Below are 19,961 nucleotides of genomic sequence, written 5' to 3'. Positions count from 1 at the left end.
TCTATGCCACTCCACTGTTTGCTGCTCTGCTCAACGCCACTGAATTCTGCACTATTTGACTTTACACCACTCCAGTCTATGTCACTCTATTGTCTGCCACTCCAGTCTGTGCCACTATGCTACCCTCCTCTTTACGCTATTCCAATCTATGCCACTCCGCTGTACACCACTCCACTCTATGCTATTACACTCTACTATTTACCACTCACTTCCACGCCATTCCACTCTACACCACCCCACTGTAAGCCACTCTACTATGCGCCACTCCATGGCATCTCACTCTACGCTATTCAACTCTACTCCATTCCACTCTATGCCACTCTACTCTACACCACTGTACTGTACACCACTCCACTCCACGTTACTCCACTCTATGACATTCCACTCTTCTCTATTCCAGTCTACACCACTTGACTTTGTGCCACTGTATGCCACTCCAGTCTACGGTGTTCTTCTCTACACCACGCCACTCTATGGCACACCACTCTATGCCACTCCTTTCTATGCCACACTACTATATGACACGCTACTCCATGGCACTCCACTCTCTGTTATTCTACTCTACACCACTTGATTCTGTGCCAATCTATGCTACTCTACTCTATGTCAGACCAGGGTATACGTAGAATGTCCGTAATCAAAATCAGAAAATCCTTTGTCTGTATATGGGTAAACATATGGCCCGTAAAATTGGTAGGTAATTGAATAATCTGGCACATTACAAAGGAGCTCATGAAGTCAGGTAATTGTTGTGCTTTTAAGTCCCTTTCAGTATCAGCACAAATATTAAAATCACTCAGGATGATTAGATTTTTAAATTTTGAATCAGAAGTACCCAGCAAATCAAGCAACTCAGGGTTATTTTCCTAATTTGGTGGATGGTAAAGGAGCAAGAAATGAATAGAGAAATCAACAAAGTGAGTTTATTGATAAACTAAGGTCTCCACTGTGTCCATCATAGGAATAACCACAACTGAACAATTAAATTCTTCATGGAAAATAACAGAAATGCCCCCACCTATTCGGCCTAAATAGTTTACATGAAGAATTAAAAAACCTTTAGGAGTGGAACCGCTGTGTAGCCAAGCTTCTGATAGGGAGAGAAAATTCCAAGTACAAGTGAATCAAAGGTCTGAATATATACATGGAATAAGTGGGAAGAGATTGAATTTGTTCAGGCCAGCAGAGAAAGAGTGGTTAGAGCTAATAAATCCTAACCTATTCAACAACTGATCACCAGAAGCATACGAAGCCTCCACTAACTTAATCTCCTGAATACTAAGAGGAATCCATAGCATAGTTCATACTGCCATGAACACAATGTCCATGGTACTTATATGAATATTAATATTAACATCAGGGTTGGTGTATTTTAAAATCTTGTCTTGAGAATAACAAATCTTACCAGAGGCCTGATGGGAGACTGTAGACCAACGGGAAGCAATGGGCACATACAGGCTTGCCCTTTGCATGATACAGATGCACAGAGAGGTCCCCTAAATAGAGTACATAGGGCTGCAGATGCTCAGTGTGCCAAGACAGAACTGGACCGTTAAAGGTCACAAGTGGGACGATATACTTCCCTACCACCAAAACATGCAAAAGTAAATTGACCTACGAGTAAATCTACACTTGTACATTTATTCTTACACTTTGAAGTAAATGCACTTCCTTCGGCTTTCACCAATTCAAAGTGTAAGTTTACTCCAAGATGTAGACTTACATGTCTACCTCCACCTCACTCCCCCAAACCAGAATGTTGATCCAAATGTATGAGTATAAAGTTGTAAAGGCACCAATTGTAACTTTTCACGTGTAGGCAGAGATCTCAACAGCCTTTTTGGAGATCTCCCTCATTTTAGTGGTGTTCTCCCTGGAAGAAAGAAGAGAGAAAATGATTAAAGTTTATTAATTTAAAAACTAAACATATTTGGTTGTTTTATTGTAAAATATAGTTGCAAAATAAATTAAAAGTATTATTTTTTACCCTAAAGCTAATAAAATATTATAAATATTACACTTTAAACAAAATAAAAAACACCAATGTTTTGCAGAGTTATTGTTAATCAATGTTTAGTAACTATCAGTAAAATTTATGTTTAATTAATGTATATTAGTTTTTAATAAAAGTTTAAAATAATTTCGTTTTTATTAAGCTAAATATTTTTTTTTTAACACACTAAAATGTGCAATTAACGTTGCATACTTTTTAAGACTAAAGAATGTACATATAATTTAAAAGTCAAAATAATTTAATTATTTTAACATTATTTCCCATGGAATGGTATTAAGTACCTGCCAACATTATTTTCCATGGGAGTGTGTCGCAGTACCTGAGAGTGTCCCTGTGTGGCACTAGACTTACTTCAAAGTGTGCTGGAGTACATTTGCTACTGTTTTGTCACCTTTGGGGTGGTAGTTACTTTAGAAGTGTAGTTTGTGAAGAGCAATGTTCTTACTCTTTTGTGAGTGGGTGTTGTAATAGCATCTCTCTTAACAAACTCCTTCTTGACCCTCCATAAACCCCTCTCTTATCACTCCCTAAATCTCCTTCCACTTAGTAGTAGATATTCTTCATTTTCCAACCAGCCACCATAATCCCTCTCACGTTTACTACTAAGTAGTAAACATGCATGTGCTGAGATCTTCCCATAGAAAACATGGGAGAGGTAGAGATGAGAGGTGGAAATTTCTACCTGTAGGTTTGTGAATTGCATCTGTAGTCATTAAGTTGTGCTGATGTAGTACTACTTTCTTTACTACAAAATGGGATGGACCGGGAATAGAATATGAGCTCTCATCAAAGAAACAACCCTCCCAAAAATGTAGTTAAAACTGTAGATCAACCTAAGGAAACAGCCCAAGATAAATTAGAGAGCAATTCAAAAAGTGCAAAATTACACATAAGGCAAAAAATGGACCAACCCCATGCCCAAAGCATATCCAAAGCAAAGGAGGATGCTACACAAAATTAAAATGGGAACTGTAAAAAAGTAAAGTCACAGTTAAAACAATGGGTCCTAAAACAGTGCCTCTCAGTAGTTCTGATACCAGTTTTTATGAATTGTGAGATACACAACCAGTGCCCCATAATAAAGGGCTGCCTGCCTGAACATGTTCTGTGTGCCAAGATGGCACTGGACCACAAACTCACCAATGTTAGCTACTGTGAATGGGATGATGTGAGGAAACAGGGCTGATTGCAGAGGCCCCCTAACGTTTTGCCCCCATTTTAACTTTTTTGCTGGTGTTTTCCTGACTCTGATGGTGCCCTGGGTGCTGCTAACCAGTCCCAGGGCCTGTGCTCTGCACAAGATAAGTATGCAAATTAGGCTAATTATAATTGGCTATGTCAACCTACCTATAAGTCCCTAGTATATGGTAGGTGTAGGGATCCCAGCATAGGTAGTGCACCGATAGGTGCACTGCTGAGGTGCCAGGGTAATTTTAAAGGCAGGCCTCCTTTGCTGGCTGCTTTTAAATTAAAGTTAAATGCAAATTTGACTTTGTAATTAAAAGTACTTCCAAAGTCTTAAACTACCTTATTTTTACATGTAAGTCACCCGTAAGGTGTGCCCCATGTAACTATAAGGAGGGACCTTATAAAAATAGTTTTATAAGCTCTGGTGAGGTAAAACAGCCAATTTATTTTTTCGCTCACTGTAGTGAATGGCCTCCATAGGCTAAAATGGGGAGACTTTATTTTAATTAACAAAGTTCCCTTAAGTGTCAGATACCTCGAGTTTGGTATCAAATTAATTGTTATAGTAAATCCCACAAATTACAATTGTTGGATTTAATATAACTAGTTCAGGTAAAGAGTTTTAAACTCTACCTGAAAAGTTGCCATCTTCAGCTCTGTAGTGCCATTCTCTGATTGGCCAGCCTCTGACAGCCTGGCCAGGCTGCCTTGATGAGGTGTGAAGTGGCCTGGGCTGAACACAAAGGATGTGCCTGGGGGAGGAGAACTACCTCAGCAGATGGGGAAGCAGGAAGTGGGGAGGGCTGCCAAACTGGTCTTCAAAGTCAGGGAAGGACATTTGGAGCAACCCAACACCTCCCTCACATCCTGCAACCCCAGACCCTTAGGGGCCCTCTTGGTTACATTAGGAGAGGGCAGGAGAGGGGTGTGTTTAAGATTTTTAGCCACACCAGTGGGTGGGCTCAGCCAGATGTAACCTCCAAAAATCAGTTTCAGCCATGATGGATTTTTGAAGAATTTTGCTCCCTGGGATTGATTTTTGCCACTCTTCCCAGGAAGTGGTCATCACAGGGGGAAGGACCCTGCATCTGATTGGAGAACCAGGACCCCCCTGTTTTTCACCCAGGAGCAAGGATAAATATGGCAGTGCTTCACCCACACCTCAGATCTCTACCAGATCCATACAAGGAAGAGATCATCAGGAGAAAAGGACTGCCCTGCTAGACCCCTGACCTGCACCTGGACACTGCACTCTGAAGGACTGCACCAGCTGCACATTTGGGCTTCACCACAAGAAGGACTTTGCCTGGCTTCAACTGGTTCAAGGAGGGACCCCCTGTTTGCTACTGGTGAACAATTGCTAACCAGAGTCCCCTCCAGCAAATCCTGAAGAAACAGACCAGCTGACCACTGTCCAGTGGCAGTTTTGGAGTTTGAGCCAGGTGCATTCTGGGAATTGTAGTCTGCACCCTCAAGGAGCAACTCAGAGCTTCTGGTACTTTAGGGTGAGCTGTGGACTCCAAAAGAACCTTAGAAGACCTTCTGGAAGAAGATCAAGAAGATGGGGGAAGATCGGAGAACTTTTTGGAAAAAGATCCCTGGAGGGACCGACCCACCATGGCAACTCTAGCCTGCTTGCTTCAACCGCGACCCCGTCTGACAGGTGGGTTCGTCACGCTGAGAAAATCTCTGAGAAAGTGACTAAATCTGAACGTAGAAATTTGACCAGGACCTCCCGAGCAGTGTATCCAAGGAGGGCTCCAGGGACGTAGGATGAAGATTCAGGTTCGACCCGGTCGAAGTATTTTCATCTCAGAAAATTGTCTAAGTCCGAAAGTAGAAATCTTCAATGAGGGCTCCCGTGACGCGTATCTGAGGAAGGGCTCCAGGGAAGTCAGATCGCACTGGCGACTTTGTCCCGCTGAAGAAAATCTTCAAGAAAACAACAAAGTCCGAAGGTAAACTTTTGAACGAGGCCTCCCGCTTGCTGTAGTCGTGCAGGGCTCCATCACGGTCGGCCTTAAACTTTGACTTTCCCTAGGTTGCGGTGCGACGAGACGACCATATTGGCACTTTTCATTTGTAGGCTCTAGAAAAGAGTAATTCTTTAAAAAATCATATTCCCCTTATCCCATTTTATTCATTTTGGTGTCATTTTAAAGATAAAAATATACTCTATTTTTAGAAATTAGTGCTGGATTTTTATTGTTTCATTTTTTTACTGTTTTGTAGTTTTTAAATGCTTTACACACTAGTCTCCTAAGTTAAGCTCGTTGCCAAGCTACCAAGGGTTTAATTTATTGAGACCTAACTGGACCTAAGTGGAGGTTAGTGGGCTATTCCTAAATGTAGGTGCTTACCTGCCCTTACCAATAATCCACTTTCCAACAGATGATATACTTTCCTCCCCACTAAAACACACTGTGTGGACAGACCAGGGATAGAACTGGAACAGGGAAAGAAATAAGACCCGTAGAAAATTGAGGTAAAGCAGTAAGTCAGCCCAAGGAAATAGCCCCACCTGTATTAGCAAAGCATTCTAAAAAGTATGAAAGTGTAAAAGTACAATCAAGACAAAAAATTGGCCAGCCCAAAGACTAAAGAGCTTCCAAATTAAAATAAGCTAGACAAACCTAAACAGGAAAGATTAAAAAACAAACAAACGTAAAGTCAAATGCAGTTAAAGCAATTAGGGGGTCATTCCGACCCCGGCGGTCAAGGACCGCCGGGGTCAGCAGGAGCACCGCCAACAGGCTGGCGGTGCCCCGCAGGGCATTCTGACCGCGGCGCTTTGGCCGCGGTCAGACCAGGAAAACCGGCGGTCTCCCGCTGGTTTTCCGCTGCCCTGGGAATCCCCCATGGCGGCGCAGCTTGCTGCGCCGCCATGGGGGATTCCGACCCCCTCACCGCCATCCTGTTCCTGGCGGTTCCGACCGCCAGGAACAGGATGGCGGTGAGGGGTGTCGTGGGGCCCCTGGGGGCCCCTGCAGTGCCCATGCCAATGGCATGGGCACTGCAGGGGCCCCCGTAAGAGGGCCCCACTTTGTATTTCAGTGTCTGCCTTGCAGACACTGAAATACGCGACGGGTGCCACTGCACGCGTCGCACCTACCCACTCCGCCGGCTCCATTCGGAGCCGGCTTCCTCGTGGGGAGGGGTTTCCCGCTGGGCTGGCGGGCGGCCTTCTGGCGGTCGCCCGCCAGCCCAGCGGGAAAGCCAGAATGGCCTCCGTGGTCTTTCGACCGCGGAGCGGCCATATGGCGGCTCCCTCCAGGCGGGCGGCTTCCGCCGCCCGCGGGGTTGAGAATGACCCCCTTAGTCCTTTATAATATAGAACTTCTCAGTAGTTCAGACAGCACTATTTAGAAAAAGCAAAAATATATGTATGTAAGTATGTGGTATTTCTATAGCTCGAAGACAGCCAAAAGGTAGGACAGCACTGTATAGGGTCAAAGACAAGCGTGAGGTCAATGAACGATAGGAGAGGTAGCTAGTCTTTGGATTATTAATGCATTTCAATACACCATTGTGGTAGTCCTATTGAATACAGGGATGTTGTTCCAGATCCTGGGGGTATAGATGGAAAAGAGCTTCTGCATGTTTTTTGTTTTCTGCCTGATGGTGTCCTGGGTGTAGGTGTGCTGAGAACCACCAGAGATGATGAACTTGTCTGTAAGATAAGGGGTGCGCTGATCACGGTGGCTTTGTAAATGAGCACCAAAAAAGAGGCCCACCTTCCTGTACACGCTAAACCACTAACTCACAAAAGATGGCGACTGTGAGTGGGAATATATACTTCCCTCTGCATCAAAGAACTGGAAAAGGAGGCAAGCTCTCTTCAAATAGATAACCCACCATAGAAAAAGGAGTTAAATGTATAAACGTCTGCAAGATACCCTTCAGGGACGGCTTTAGAGTGGTGTGACTGGTGTACCCACTATGAGTACTGACCTGAGGAAAGGTGTACTGACCTCAGGGAGGGCACAGTGTTTAGCAATAACTTATGATTTAAAAGTGCCTGCAGCAGAGTTCCTTGTATGTCTGGCTTTCAGGTAGAAATAAAAATGTCAAGATAACTCTTGTAATTTATGTTCTTGCTAGAGAGAGAGATCAAAGTTTTGTCTAGTGGCAGTTTTGAATAGCCATAAATTAGTGCAGTGGGTTAATATACCTTCTCCAAAGAATGCCTTCCATGCAGATCAGAGATCTGTATTTTATGCAGATAGCTGAGTGGATCATTGCTTTTTTCCAAAGAGATCCTCCTCTTACCGCAATTCATAAGATACTACCCCAATGTAGAATACTGACTGTTACGAATGGTAATCAAAGAGTTACATGCAAACTGCATAAAACGGGTTGGGATATTATATTTTTTTCCCCACAGTCTTTCATTATCTTTCCCTAATGTTGCTAAAAACGGTTTGTTTGGGTAGAGATACATTCTTGTTAGTAAAGTCAGCCTTTATCAGTGCTTTAAAACAAATTAAATGTATGGGAGAGAGCGGCTATGGAGAGAAGAGAGGCACTTTTGCCCGATAGTAGTGAGGGAGTCCGAGGAGGAGGTGATGGGGGGCATCAAAAATGAATGTTTCACCGGGCACCACTAGCGCTAAAGCCGCCCCTGACCTCCTCAACGGCATGGTGGCCATAATCACAGTAAAGGATGGTGTTCCTAAAGGGCCAGAAAGAAGAAAGCATGGAAGTCACACCTCTCACTTCTAGGAGATCATTTGTCAACCATGAATGGAAATTTCATACTCTTTCTGGCCCCAGATCTCCACCCTAAGCCTTCCATGGAGGGTCTTTGCAATGTAAGCAGAAGCTGAATTATAAGCTCCCTAGAAAGGCGAGTGTAAATTTTGTGCCAGTGGACACCAGTCAATAAACTGCAAATTGTTTGAGGATTTTAGTTTGTGTATTGTATGTATATTTTGTTGACAACCACACGGGAAACCCTAAATATTCAATTTAGTTTATGGACAATGTATACAACAAGCTTATTGCATGATTATTACTACTTGTAAACTTTGCTCTAAAAACATTTTAAATAGAGAAATGTTCGTATTGTATAATATATCATCTCTTTCCTGCATATTGTTTTAAAACTGTTACTCGTCACAGGCTACTATTCCATGTATACCTCACTGACATTTCTTTGTGCTCTGTTTAAAAATCAGCAAAAATAAATTAAGAGATTCAATAGGCAGATATAGGAAGTGCGACAGCATAGGAAGTACTAAAAATGGATAAAGGGCAGAGAGTGCTCATAGCTGGAGAGAGAGGTTGTTGACTAATGTCAGAGCCTCGCTAACTCAAGGAATCTTCCCAGAAGGTCTCGAGGCAGGCCTTATCATCCCACTCCTAAAGAAATCTATATTAGACCCCGCTGACCTCACCAACTACCAGTCCATCACCCACCTACCATTCATCAGAAAAATCATTGAAAAATGTTCAACTTTGAGAATCATATTAAAACTAACCATCTTCTGCACGACTACTAGTTTAGCTTCAGATCATGCTGCAGCATGAAGACTTCTACCATACTTATCATAGATAATGCCCTCCTGTCCACAGTTGAAGTTGACCCCTGCCTCCTGATATTGCTGGATTTCACAGCTGGCTATAGCATGGTCGGCCATCCCACCCTCATTCGCGCTCTGTAGTCTCGAATGGGATTCACTGGCAACATCCTACACTGATTTTCCTCGTGCCTTTCCAGCCAACACCAGTTTGTTTACATGGGCATCTCTAAGTCCCAAAAGATCCCTATTGCCTGTGGAGTCCCTCAGGGTTCTGTTCTTTCCCTTGTCATCTTCAACCCCTACATGGAACCGTTCCATGCTCTACTCACAAATAAGAGCATCAAGTTTAATCAATATGCCTTAGATACATAGCTCTACCTTAAAGTCTCATTTGTTCAGCCGTCCACCGCCTCAAACACTGCCTGCATATCATCCAACAACTACCTGAAACTCAATTCAACCAAGAGAGAATTCCTTATATTTTTCAAGAAAAATAAACAAGAAACCTGTCGGATTGACATGAATCCTGATGGTTTCAAAACCCATCTTTCACTAAATGCCAATTCACTTGGATTTACGCTGGACACCTGTCTTGCTTTCAAGGAAAAACAGTGCCAAAAAACAAGGATGGTACTAGCTCTCTTTTCTGAAGGAAGTGAAACTATTTCTACAGAAAACAACTTTAGAATTGCTTTGCAAGCCCTTGTACTCTCACATTTGAATGATGTTAACACCCTACTCCATGGCCTTTCAGACTCCACACTTGTACCCCTTAAGGGAATCCTACATGCCACAGCAGGTCTCATTTGGGGCTTGAAGAAATATGATTATAATACCACCATCCTGTTGAAGCGACATTGACTCCTTTGTCAGACCACACCATGTCCAAAACCAGCTGAACAATTTACAAATACATCACAACCAGCACCCCTGTTTAAGGCAAGCTCCCAATTTCTGGTGGAGCTCGCAATCTCTGATGGGTCTTCTGACATCTACAACCAGGATATTTTCAGACAGAGAAGAAAACAAAGGCAATAGGACTTTTCCATCTAGTCACTCAGGATCTGGAACATTATATTCATCGTGACCACCCAACACTGCTCCAAATTAGGACAGGGTTTAAAACACACCTCCTTAAATAGCGCTACATCAAAAAGCATTAACCATCCACTAACTAGCTACCTCTACTATCACTTGCTGACTTTATGTGTGTCTTTGACCCTGCACAGCATTCCTCTTCTTTTTGGCTAGGTTTGTGTGATAGATATCCCACATACATACATAAAACTGAACAGAAGGCACAGGCATGTGAAACTACCTGTTCAGATGAGAAAGGGAGACAAAGAGCTGGGAAGTAATTAAGTGGGTGGGTAGAAAAAGCGAAGAGGGAAGGAACTGTAATAAGAAAACGTTCATAGAGGAATGAGAAAGAAATGATTTAGAGTAGCATTTCCCACACTGGGGGTCTTAACTCAATAGTGGGTTGCAAGTCGATTTTCTGTAGGTTGCGAAAGTCCAAGCAATAAAGATATCTTTAAATCCCGTATTTATCTTGTCAGATTTGCTATGACAGACGTAAAATGTCAGGGTATGTCATCTGACAAATAGCAGCTTTTTTAACATAGGTATTGGTGTATATAAACACCTTCCACTTTTCAGTCAAAGAAAGAAAACTAAGGAGAATTATGTGACAATCTTGCTGGCGTACCAAGAGTATGAAAGGAAAGGCTGAAGGATGTAATTTTCTTGTAACAGAAAACAACATGTAAATATGTGCAAATGAACTGTACACATTCAGCAATTATGAAAGAAAAAATGAAACTCTTTTTTTGTAATTCTGAAGTTTTTGAGGAAACAAAACCTTCAATAGAATCAAAACATATCAAGACACTTTATTTGGTGATGCACAAATGATAAATATTCACTGGATCCTGACTTTGACACATTATCATTTGCGTGCAATAGGGGTTTATCAGTGAAACTATATGTGTGTGCGAATGTATTTCCCATTTCAATGGAAAATGAGCTATCTGCATATGACAGCTCTCTACAACACAATACTTTAGTTACATAAAAAATTCTTGCCTCATGTTGATTAAAGCTAGGTGGGTTGTAAAAGTTGGTAACAATTAGATTGTGGTTCTAGAAAGTTTGGGAAGCACTGCTTTAGGGGATGAGGATGAAGATGGTGCGCAAACCCCCCCACAGAGGCTGAAAACAGGAAGCCTAAGAACTGTTGAAGACCAGAAACCTTAGTCATGTCAGGAAATACCGATAAGGAGAGAGAAAAACATGGGCTAACAACTTCTAAGGAGGAAAAGGAATAACAAGGTAGAGCTGCTGTGATTATATAAAACCGTAGAAAATATAAGAACTGCCAAGGGAAGTAAGAAAAGAGATGGGGAAGCAACAATTGCTGATAAGCATAGGTGTGTAAAATGATATTTTTTCCTACATTATTGGGCCCATTTCATAATTATTTAATAGAATGGCATTTGGTCTTTTTCTTTTAAGTCCCCAGTAAATTGTTTCCATTTTTGTGAAACCTTTTCCTGTTAAGGCGAAAAACAATCTACAGCGCTTCTTAAAACTTAACACACTGAACACAAATATTGCACACACCTTTGTATACAATGGATGATTAGGAGATAAAACACAAAAAAACAACATTGGGTTAACTCAAAGATAAAGACATGTTTATAAATTAAATTTATTTTTCAAATATTTTTTTCTAAGTTGGAATTATATTTCCTTGAAACGTTTTATGACCTCCAATTGTCATATAAGCAAAACTAACTACACACTTCTTCACTTCCATATTACACAGGTAAATTAATAATAGTTATTATGAGAAAGAATTGTATGAAGTATTATCTAGCCCTAATTTATCCCAGATAATCAATTCCATAAAACATTCTAGACCATACTTGGACAGGCAATCTTTAAGTAGGTATCTTGGAAGTCACTCCCTGTCTAGGGACAAACCATTACAATATAAAATTTGCTCTTCAAACAATAGTGCCAAAAACCTTCGTAAAACTGATTTCAAAGAAATCCAATAAGGTAAAACTTGGTACATGTACACAGGTGCTTGATAATATCTTGTACCCTAACAAATTTTCAGTGAAGGAACAAAGTTTTCCATTCGATAGTTAACAGATTTAAGCTATGGCCAACTTAGCTGCCCTACCTATACTTTAACTGAGAAGCATGTGCAGAACACTCGCCCCTAAAATTAATCAACAAGCCAAAATGGCAAAGGCTATCGTAAAGTCAAGCAAAAAGCGAAGAGAGACATAGTAACAATGAAAATTCAAAACTTGAATTTAAAGTTGCTATGATATATTATAGATGCTTTATTTAAGAGTCTAAGCAACAGTACTACTCTCACAAAATTAATGCATGGAATAATCTGCAAACAACTGTTTTCCAAATCATTAAAGAGATATCTGATGACACAAGAATGATTCAAGAAGTAATTGCTGTCCAAATACTCTGTGCACAGTTAAATCATTATTTTATTGGTAAGATATAGGTATAACCTCCTTAGCCTTCCAGGAGAAGCAGAGTTTTCAGACTGAATTCCACTCTGCCTTATTTAAAACGGATTAATTTTGCAGCTCCCTGATTTCCCATGCGTGGGAACACTGAATCTGAGTTACAGAACGGTAAATCCACCATAAAATTGCATTCTTCTTTTTTCTTCATTCCTCATGATTCCTGCCAGAACCTATCTTTCTCTTCCCTCTCCTACTCCGCACCACCCTTTTCTGCCCTCCTCATTCTGAGGCAGAAGCATAAATTTACTGACTGCCTAAGGCAGGCGGCATGTGTGTGCCTTATTAGGAGTTCTATCGTTTTATGATCAGTAAATCCGGTCCCACCCTGTAATTGCCCATTCCATTGAGTTAGAATTGTAATTGTATGGTTCTGGCGTGCATTTACCGGACAGTAACAGTAAATTTACACATTTATTTACCATCCTGCCAGTACAGCACAACTCAGAATCAGGGCCTAAGAGTGAAAAATGAGGAAGAAGACTTTCTGATTCCCACAACATAAGGTGACTCCAACAAAGCTCCTTTTTGTGGGGCAGGGCGGTGATGGAACTGCCTCTGCGCCTCTGACCGCCAGCACAACTACTGCAGGATTTCCGCCCAAATTGTGGCAGAAATCCTTCAGTACTCGTAATATGTTGGTCGGAAGACCGCCAGCACTGGGGTCTTCTGTTGCCCGCAGCTTCGGCGGTGTAAGGAAAAGACCACCAAAGTCAAAATGACCACCTCAGTTTTGCAAGTTGAACTACTTTCTCAATATTTGCATATAGTTAGATTGATATGATTTCGTATTTCTGCTCAAATTCACTTCATATTGACACAGACGCTGGGAAATCAAACATTTATACTTAAAACTGTAGCATATCTTATATAACCACAGCAGACACTGTTAATGTTAACTGTTTCAAAGTGCAGACGATTGTGAATTATGTCCTTGTCTGTTGCTTTTCCTTCCTGCTACAGGTGCGCATGCCTAGAAGGCTTTGAGGGGCCAACCTGTGGCGTAAATAAAGATGACTGCAAGGACAGTGAGTGCGAAAACGGAGGTAGCTGCGTCGATGGAATCAATGATTACACCTGCTTATGCCCTTCGTCCTACACAGGTACAGGCTAGCTCTTATTCTCTCTGGCAACTTTTAGTCCATCGCTGTCCGTCTTCATTCCCTTAATCACTTAAAAAGAGTATTGGTTGTAAACAGAGACCACCAGCCTCATCAACAATTCAGGTGTGGACCACTTGACCTAGACCCAATCACCTAAAGAGATGCCCCTCATTGATATATGGATGATGCACGTTTAATGTGAAACCTACTGAAAATCGGTAATTACTGGCCTGTGCTGGGAAGTCAATTACGAGGCCTAGCCTTGCTTGTCTAAGTCTCGCTTACATGCCAAGGGGTTTCATGGGGTTTAAACGTGTTACATTCTTGCTTCCTACACTTTGCTTCGTACGCATGTAGATAAGGTAAAAAAAAAAACTCATTCCATTTTCATCTGTGCTACACACTCCTTAGCTTTCTTTTGTGGATAGGGGCAATGTACAGTTGTGTGGTCTTCTTACTGCACTGCAGTTCAGCTGCTCATTTTATTGCCGGTCAAAGGAACTGAGATGTGATTGCTTCCCTTCTTAAATCCTTGCACTGGTTATATTTGGAGTCTCTCTGTTAATTTATTGTTGGCTATCTTATTTTCAATGATCTGGTATTACAACAATCATCATTTCCTACCAGTAAATACTTACTTCTGGGTCTGTCCTTCCTAATGAGGAGTAAGCGTGCTGGGCGTGTTGAGATTTCAGATGTCCCTAAAACGATTACTTTACTACAGGCATTTCCTGTAGCAACTCTTCTCTTTTGCAACTCTCTCCTCATAACTTGTCCTTGACGACATTCACTCTTGAGTTTCAGAAATTAATTGAAATGCTTTTTAATCTATCTAGGTTTCATATTTCTTGTAAATCTCTTTTTTTGTAAATGCATTGTCTGAATATATGTTTTGGTACAAGCTTATCTTTTTTTCTGTTTATCACATTTGATGTTATACACAATTGTATTGTTGCATTAAGTTAGAATACTAATAAGTAGAAAGGTGTCCTCAGAGGCAGTTTTCAGGAATATGTTTCAGTTTTATTGCAGTTGTATAGATCTGATGCTGAATAGCATAATAATTTAAGAGAGGTAGGTAAACACAAACAAGGCAGCAAAAACAAGCCATACATTTTATGTATTTCAGCAATAGAGATATTCAACCATGTACAAAAGACATATGCCATGTATGGTTTAACTCAAATTTAAATGCCTGTATAGTTACAACATAAATATACATGCAACTTTGCCAGGAATAAGTAGTGTCAGGGCTTTGAACATAAATACAAATATTAATATGGTGTTGAAAGTAGGCAATCATTTTGACCTCAATGGAGAGGTAGCATTGCCTTCATCAGGGCTGGGCACAATTGGAGATCAGATGAATCCATAGATGATTAAGGGCCTGATTTAGATATTGACAGACAAGTTACTCCGTCACAATGGTGACGGATAACCCGTCTGCCAAAATCTCAATCCCATAGGATATAATGGGATTTAGATTTAGGCAGACAGGATGTCTGCCATGGTTGTGATGGATTAACTTGTCCGCCAATATCTAAATTAGGCCCAAAGACTGTTTATACTCAGAACAAGTCTGCCTATGAAAAATTGATACATTGAAATAATAAACAAATGTAGGTTAGTGTCCAAATGTGAGAAAAGTGGCTTTCTAAAGATGAGGTACATTTATGATGAAGAAGGGGATTTAAAGTAACCCAGGAACCTTCAATGTTTACATGCTATAGAAAATCACACAGGAAGGTTTAGGCACCTTGTTTGATTTTAAGTCTTTTGAAGTAACTATTCAGGTTTCTTGGGATGAATACAAAGTTCACATGCTTTATTAGTCGGATTAGACAACAAGTGATGTTCTGTTATCTTAGAGGCTAGAAGGATCATTTGGACAATTGCTCACTGTTAGGGTCTAGGGTTTGCTCCACTTTGAGAGAGTCCACCATCATTCAATATGCTCTAGAAGTAAATAAACAAAATTCTGAAAACAGAAGCCCAATTTTGGTATAAGCAACGTAGAGTCTTACAGTTCTGTATGCTTGCATATAAATAATATGCATAAATGAGTTCTCAGGTTTAGGTAACTGTTATGAAATAGAAAGCTTTTTGTGCATGTAGTTTCCATTTTAGGCACTTTTATAGTCTTTTATCATTTCACATAGCTTTCTAGGGTGTGTAGGTTATCCGTATCTTTCTCTATTCATTAATCTGTTATACAACACTCTGTATTCCACGTTAGCAAATAAAACAAAAAAAATAGTTATCTGATGGGAAATATACTTTCTTCCTTCTTTACAGTTTGCATACTTTTTGTGTTTGTTTACAGATTTATTTTTTATTTTTTGTTTTTCTATAAAATTCTTAAGATCTAGAATGGGTGACAGAGTTCCTTACAACATTTTTTCTATATTTTGCAGGGGAGTACTGTGAACAGCTCATTGATTTGTGTTCCTTGGAGATGAATCCTTGCCAGCACAATTCCAAATGTGTCATCACAGCTGAAGGAGTAAAGTAAGTAACCACAGCCCATGTGTCCATCCCTTCATCACCACATTTTATTCATTGGTGAATTGTTGACACTGACCCTGGTGGTAAAAGAACCAATGAGAGCCAGAACAATTGTAGACACAGTTTTATGACAAATTAGCACTTTATGTGGTACACAGCTTTGGTGGAAGTGGAATTATACTAGTAGATTCCATGCTGGAACTGGCTAAAGGAATTTATTGGCTAAACCTGAGCATGAATCTGATAAACATCCTCTTTATTTTGTGGCTTCCCAGATGTGAGTGTGCACCTGGTTTTGTTGGAGACAACTGCAGCATCAACTATAATGACTGTAAGGACCATCGTTGCCAGAATAATGCCCAGTGCGTGGATGAAGTCAATGGATACTCCTGCCTCTGCCCTGAAGGATACAGGTAAAGGAGCACAAGAGTAGACAAATGCCTCAGAATGGGCTGTAGGAGGCTAACAATATTTAGGTCACTAGTCAGTCATGCACAGAATTCCACCGAGTTTATATATGATCAATTTAATAATTTAGGGGCCAAATTAGACCCTGGCAGGCAACCACTGTCTGTAAGGTTGGCAGAAGTCATCTCTTCTGCCACCCTGGCCAGTTGCCTCCCACCATATTCAGAGATCACTGCCAGCCTGATCCTGCTTGTGACCACCTTGTTTTACCTGGCAGTGATGGATAGGAAAAAAGGACATCAGATCGTCCTCTCTAAATAGGTTGGGTGATCTGAGGCCCTTATTTTGAGGGACCCTACTCCGTGTGGCCATCCCAGCGAGTTTTCCAACAGCTGTGGCACCAGCAGGGGAACAGCAGTTGTAAAACTGATGGTCTGCCTGACTCATAATTGAGTGGGTGGTCCTAGAGTTTGGAGAACAGGTACTCTGTTATGTTTGTGATGGAGTACCCTGTCCACCAAACTCCAAATCAGGACTTTAATCCTTTCCGTTGTTGAATTATGGCCCTAAAAAAGCAACAGAATGCTAAATATAACTAGAAGCGATGGGAATAAAACATAAAAAAGTTCCCTTTGAAAAATAGGAAAATGATTGGTTTATCAATTATCCTAGAATATGTTTAATTTACTCGTAATGAAGTACTTTGCTTCCAAAACACAGCAAGATCTCTTGTGAGTTCTTAAACATATTAAGGCATCACTTTTAGGTCGAGCATAGCATTGCGCAAGCATTGCTCTTCTCAACATATTGTAACCTATTCTGTGGGTTTTAACCACGCCCATCTCACGTCCATCACTTTCATTCGTTCCTGGGCCTGTCTTTCAAACTTTCCTTGATGTCATTGGTAAATGCTTTACGTTTGTCCCTCCTTGAGGCTGTTTGCTACATCTTGCAGACTGACCCTGTTAGATGGATTATTGCATGATCAGCCATGTACTTTTGTGTGTGTGCACTACTTTTTTCTTTTGTCTTGACGCTTCATTTCACCCAGTCCCCCACAAAGGCACCTTGCTGCCACCGATGCCACAGCAAGCGCTTCACAATATCACAACGAGTCATTTGTCTGTGGGGCCCTTGGCAAGGGCATTGTGCAGACATATATATATTTTTTTAACTTACTCAGTCCGTGTAAGTTACAAATGGCTGGTGGTGCTTGGCGGAGCGGGAGTGCTTGTTTCTTTTGCCTTGGCTTGTTTACTTAGTTTCCTGCTCGTGTTCTTCTGTTATTGGCAATGAGCCTTATCTGTGCCCCTCCCCAAGACACCCGATTCCCCCAAAAAAGGCACCTTTCTGCCACCGATGCCACTGCAAGCGCTTCACAATATCACAATGAGTTTGCAGGGCGCTTGGCGAGGGCATTGTGGGGACATATATAATATTTTAAAACTTGCTTGTCGCGTGTAACTTACAAGGCACTGTGATGCAGAGCAGGGGTGCTTGGCCTGTCTTTGCTCAGTGGATAAACCTGTGGCAGGTTGGTGCCACGCTGGATGACTGATGCCCCTGAGTTGCAGAGTCCCTGTACCGAGAGACTGAAGCGATGTAGAATTAAATGCTATTTGACAGTCACTATTGGGCATCTGTTTCAGTGATTTGAGCAGTATATGCAGTGCTATTTATTGCAAATCCAGATTCGTCGATGAAGCATAATGCCAAAGCAGCCCTGGTATTAGCTCGGATGTCACACTGACCATTTGAAGCACTGTGACTGCACACTGTTGCTTATGACATGTTGCTGTACCACTCGTGAATGCGGTCTGGACAGCAGTGCCTTGTGTCTGATTTAGTGTCTAGTGCACTGCTCCCCGAGTGAAATGCAATTGTCGCTCATTTCTCAAAACTCCGATGCACATGCTCATTTCAGACCTGGGTTCTTCTGGTTATTTGAGTTACTGATGGGGGTCTGTGAACTTTTCACACAAGGGAGCTACCTTATTATTAAACTTCACGTCTGCTCTCTTCCTCAGTCAGAATATTTTTTCTCTGCACTCACCAGTTACTCAATCTTGCATTCTCTACCAGTGTTTGTTTTTTCCAGGATGTTGTTACTTAGTTTTTTTCTGCCACTATATTACTCTTGTCTCCTCTCCTTCATTACCTATGTCACATTTTCTGGTTCTCCTGCGCTGCAAGGTCATACGAATGGAAATAACACAATGCAAATATCATCACTCCACTGCATACAAAAAAACAAAAGTAAAAAAAATTCAATTTTCAATGCCAAGAGCTCTAACTTTCACAAATGCGAGACCAATTGCATTGCAAATGCTTAAATGCTTGTTTAACCTGCATTCTTCCCTGCCCGTGAAGCGCCACAAACAGACCAGCGACAGTCTTCAGGCAGTTTTAAACCAAAGCAATGGCCACAGAACAAAAATGGCATGCAAAGGAACGTGCAAGTAGAAAAGACACCTAGGCAAAGGGAGCCAGGCTGTCAAGAGTCTTTATTTTTCTCTGTTTTTTTCCTGATGGGGTATTTTATATCTGCAAACCAGTTAAGGAGGATGGACCAAAATGAAACTTCATATTAATCATATTTATAAGTGCAGTACACTCCCACCAGGCAATGTGAAAATTCTCGAACACTTGATTAATGCGTTTAAAATTAATAGTCTACTTTTATGCTGCTTCAGTTTGGACCACTGAAGTGGCTGAATATCTACTAGGGCATTGAAATAATCCATTTGCTCTGCAAGTACCGTTTGACTAATTTGTTAAGAATCGTTCACTGTGAGAACATGTAAAATTCTCCTCAGTGGGTGTAGTTTAAAGGCACAGGCTTTGAACGCTTTTAGGCCATTTTTCAGGATTAGGTAACATTTTAGGAGAATATTCAGAGCTGTTGACTGAGAGAATATAATTTCTGCGAACATCTGTATCGATTGTGAGATGACATTTGGAGACTTTTCAATAGGAAAACAATTGCCCTCAAGCTGGTCTTGAGTTTCATCTGTATACTGATGGAAGGAAGGGGTCTCCGCGGCATCCTGTCAAATCCCTCAGCAACTCCTACTATGTAAATTTAGATCCTCTGGATCTTCAGTTATTAGTATAAAATTATACTTGGCAAGGGATAACATGACAAGGTTTAAATATTTTCCTCAGAAACAAGCATGCCAAAATTTATGGGCCTCATTTGTGTGTCCAGTAGTACAGTCCAAACGGTTTAAAATACCAAAAGATGAAGTAGGACATCTGTGCTTCCCCCACTCCCTGTCTCACGTAACTTCAGGGGCATGCTGGAAGTCAGAAATCCTAACTAAACTAATGCCACGCTAATGCACATATCTAATGGATTGGTGATATGTGCCAACACGAAGAGAGACTTCCTGTGGACTCCTTTGGCCCTATGGCTGCGACGTACCCCTTCAGTGGACCCGTTGTCAAGCTGGGACATTCCACCGACCAGCCCCTTATGTGGTCTGTGACTGAGAAGGGCCATGAAGTATCTTTTCCCCCTTGATTTGCTTTGTGACACATCTGCCATTTTGTAAGTATTTATGACGCCCATATCATTCTCCCATGCTCTGAATCCGTTATTCTAAAATAGAAAGACGTTGGGGAATGCATGTTCACTCATGCATGTATTTAGCCTATTGATCAG

The 19,961-nt window shown here is 41.3% G+C and overlaps 1 protein-coding gene across 1 annotated transcript in view; it reads left to right on the top strand.

Annotated features, from left to right (window-relative positions):
* The window catches only part of SLIT1 (slit guidance ligand 1), a 687,657-nt gene that overhangs the window by 645,663 nt on the left and 22,033 nt on the right, over positions 1–19,961 (top strand). Inside the window, exons 29-31 of the mRNA XM_069239602.1 lie at positions 13,245–13,384; positions 15,799–15,892; positions 16,165–16,302. Coding sequence (XP_069095703.1) covers positions 13,245–13,384; positions 15,799–15,892; positions 16,165–16,302 — 372 coding nt within the window. The remainder of the gene's footprint in view (positions 1–13,244; positions 13,385–15,798; positions 15,893–16,164; positions 16,303–19,961) is intronic.

Source organism: Pleurodeles waltl, chromosome 6 (genome assembly GCF_031143425.1).
Source record: "Pleurodeles waltl isolate 20211129_DDA chromosome 6, aPleWal1.hap1.20221129, whole genome shotgun sequence".
Lineage (NCBI taxonomy): Eukaryota > Metazoa > Chordata > Amphibia > Caudata > Salamandridae > Pleurodeles > Pleurodeles waltl.
This window is presented reverse-complemented; position numbering and strand designations above follow the sequence as displayed.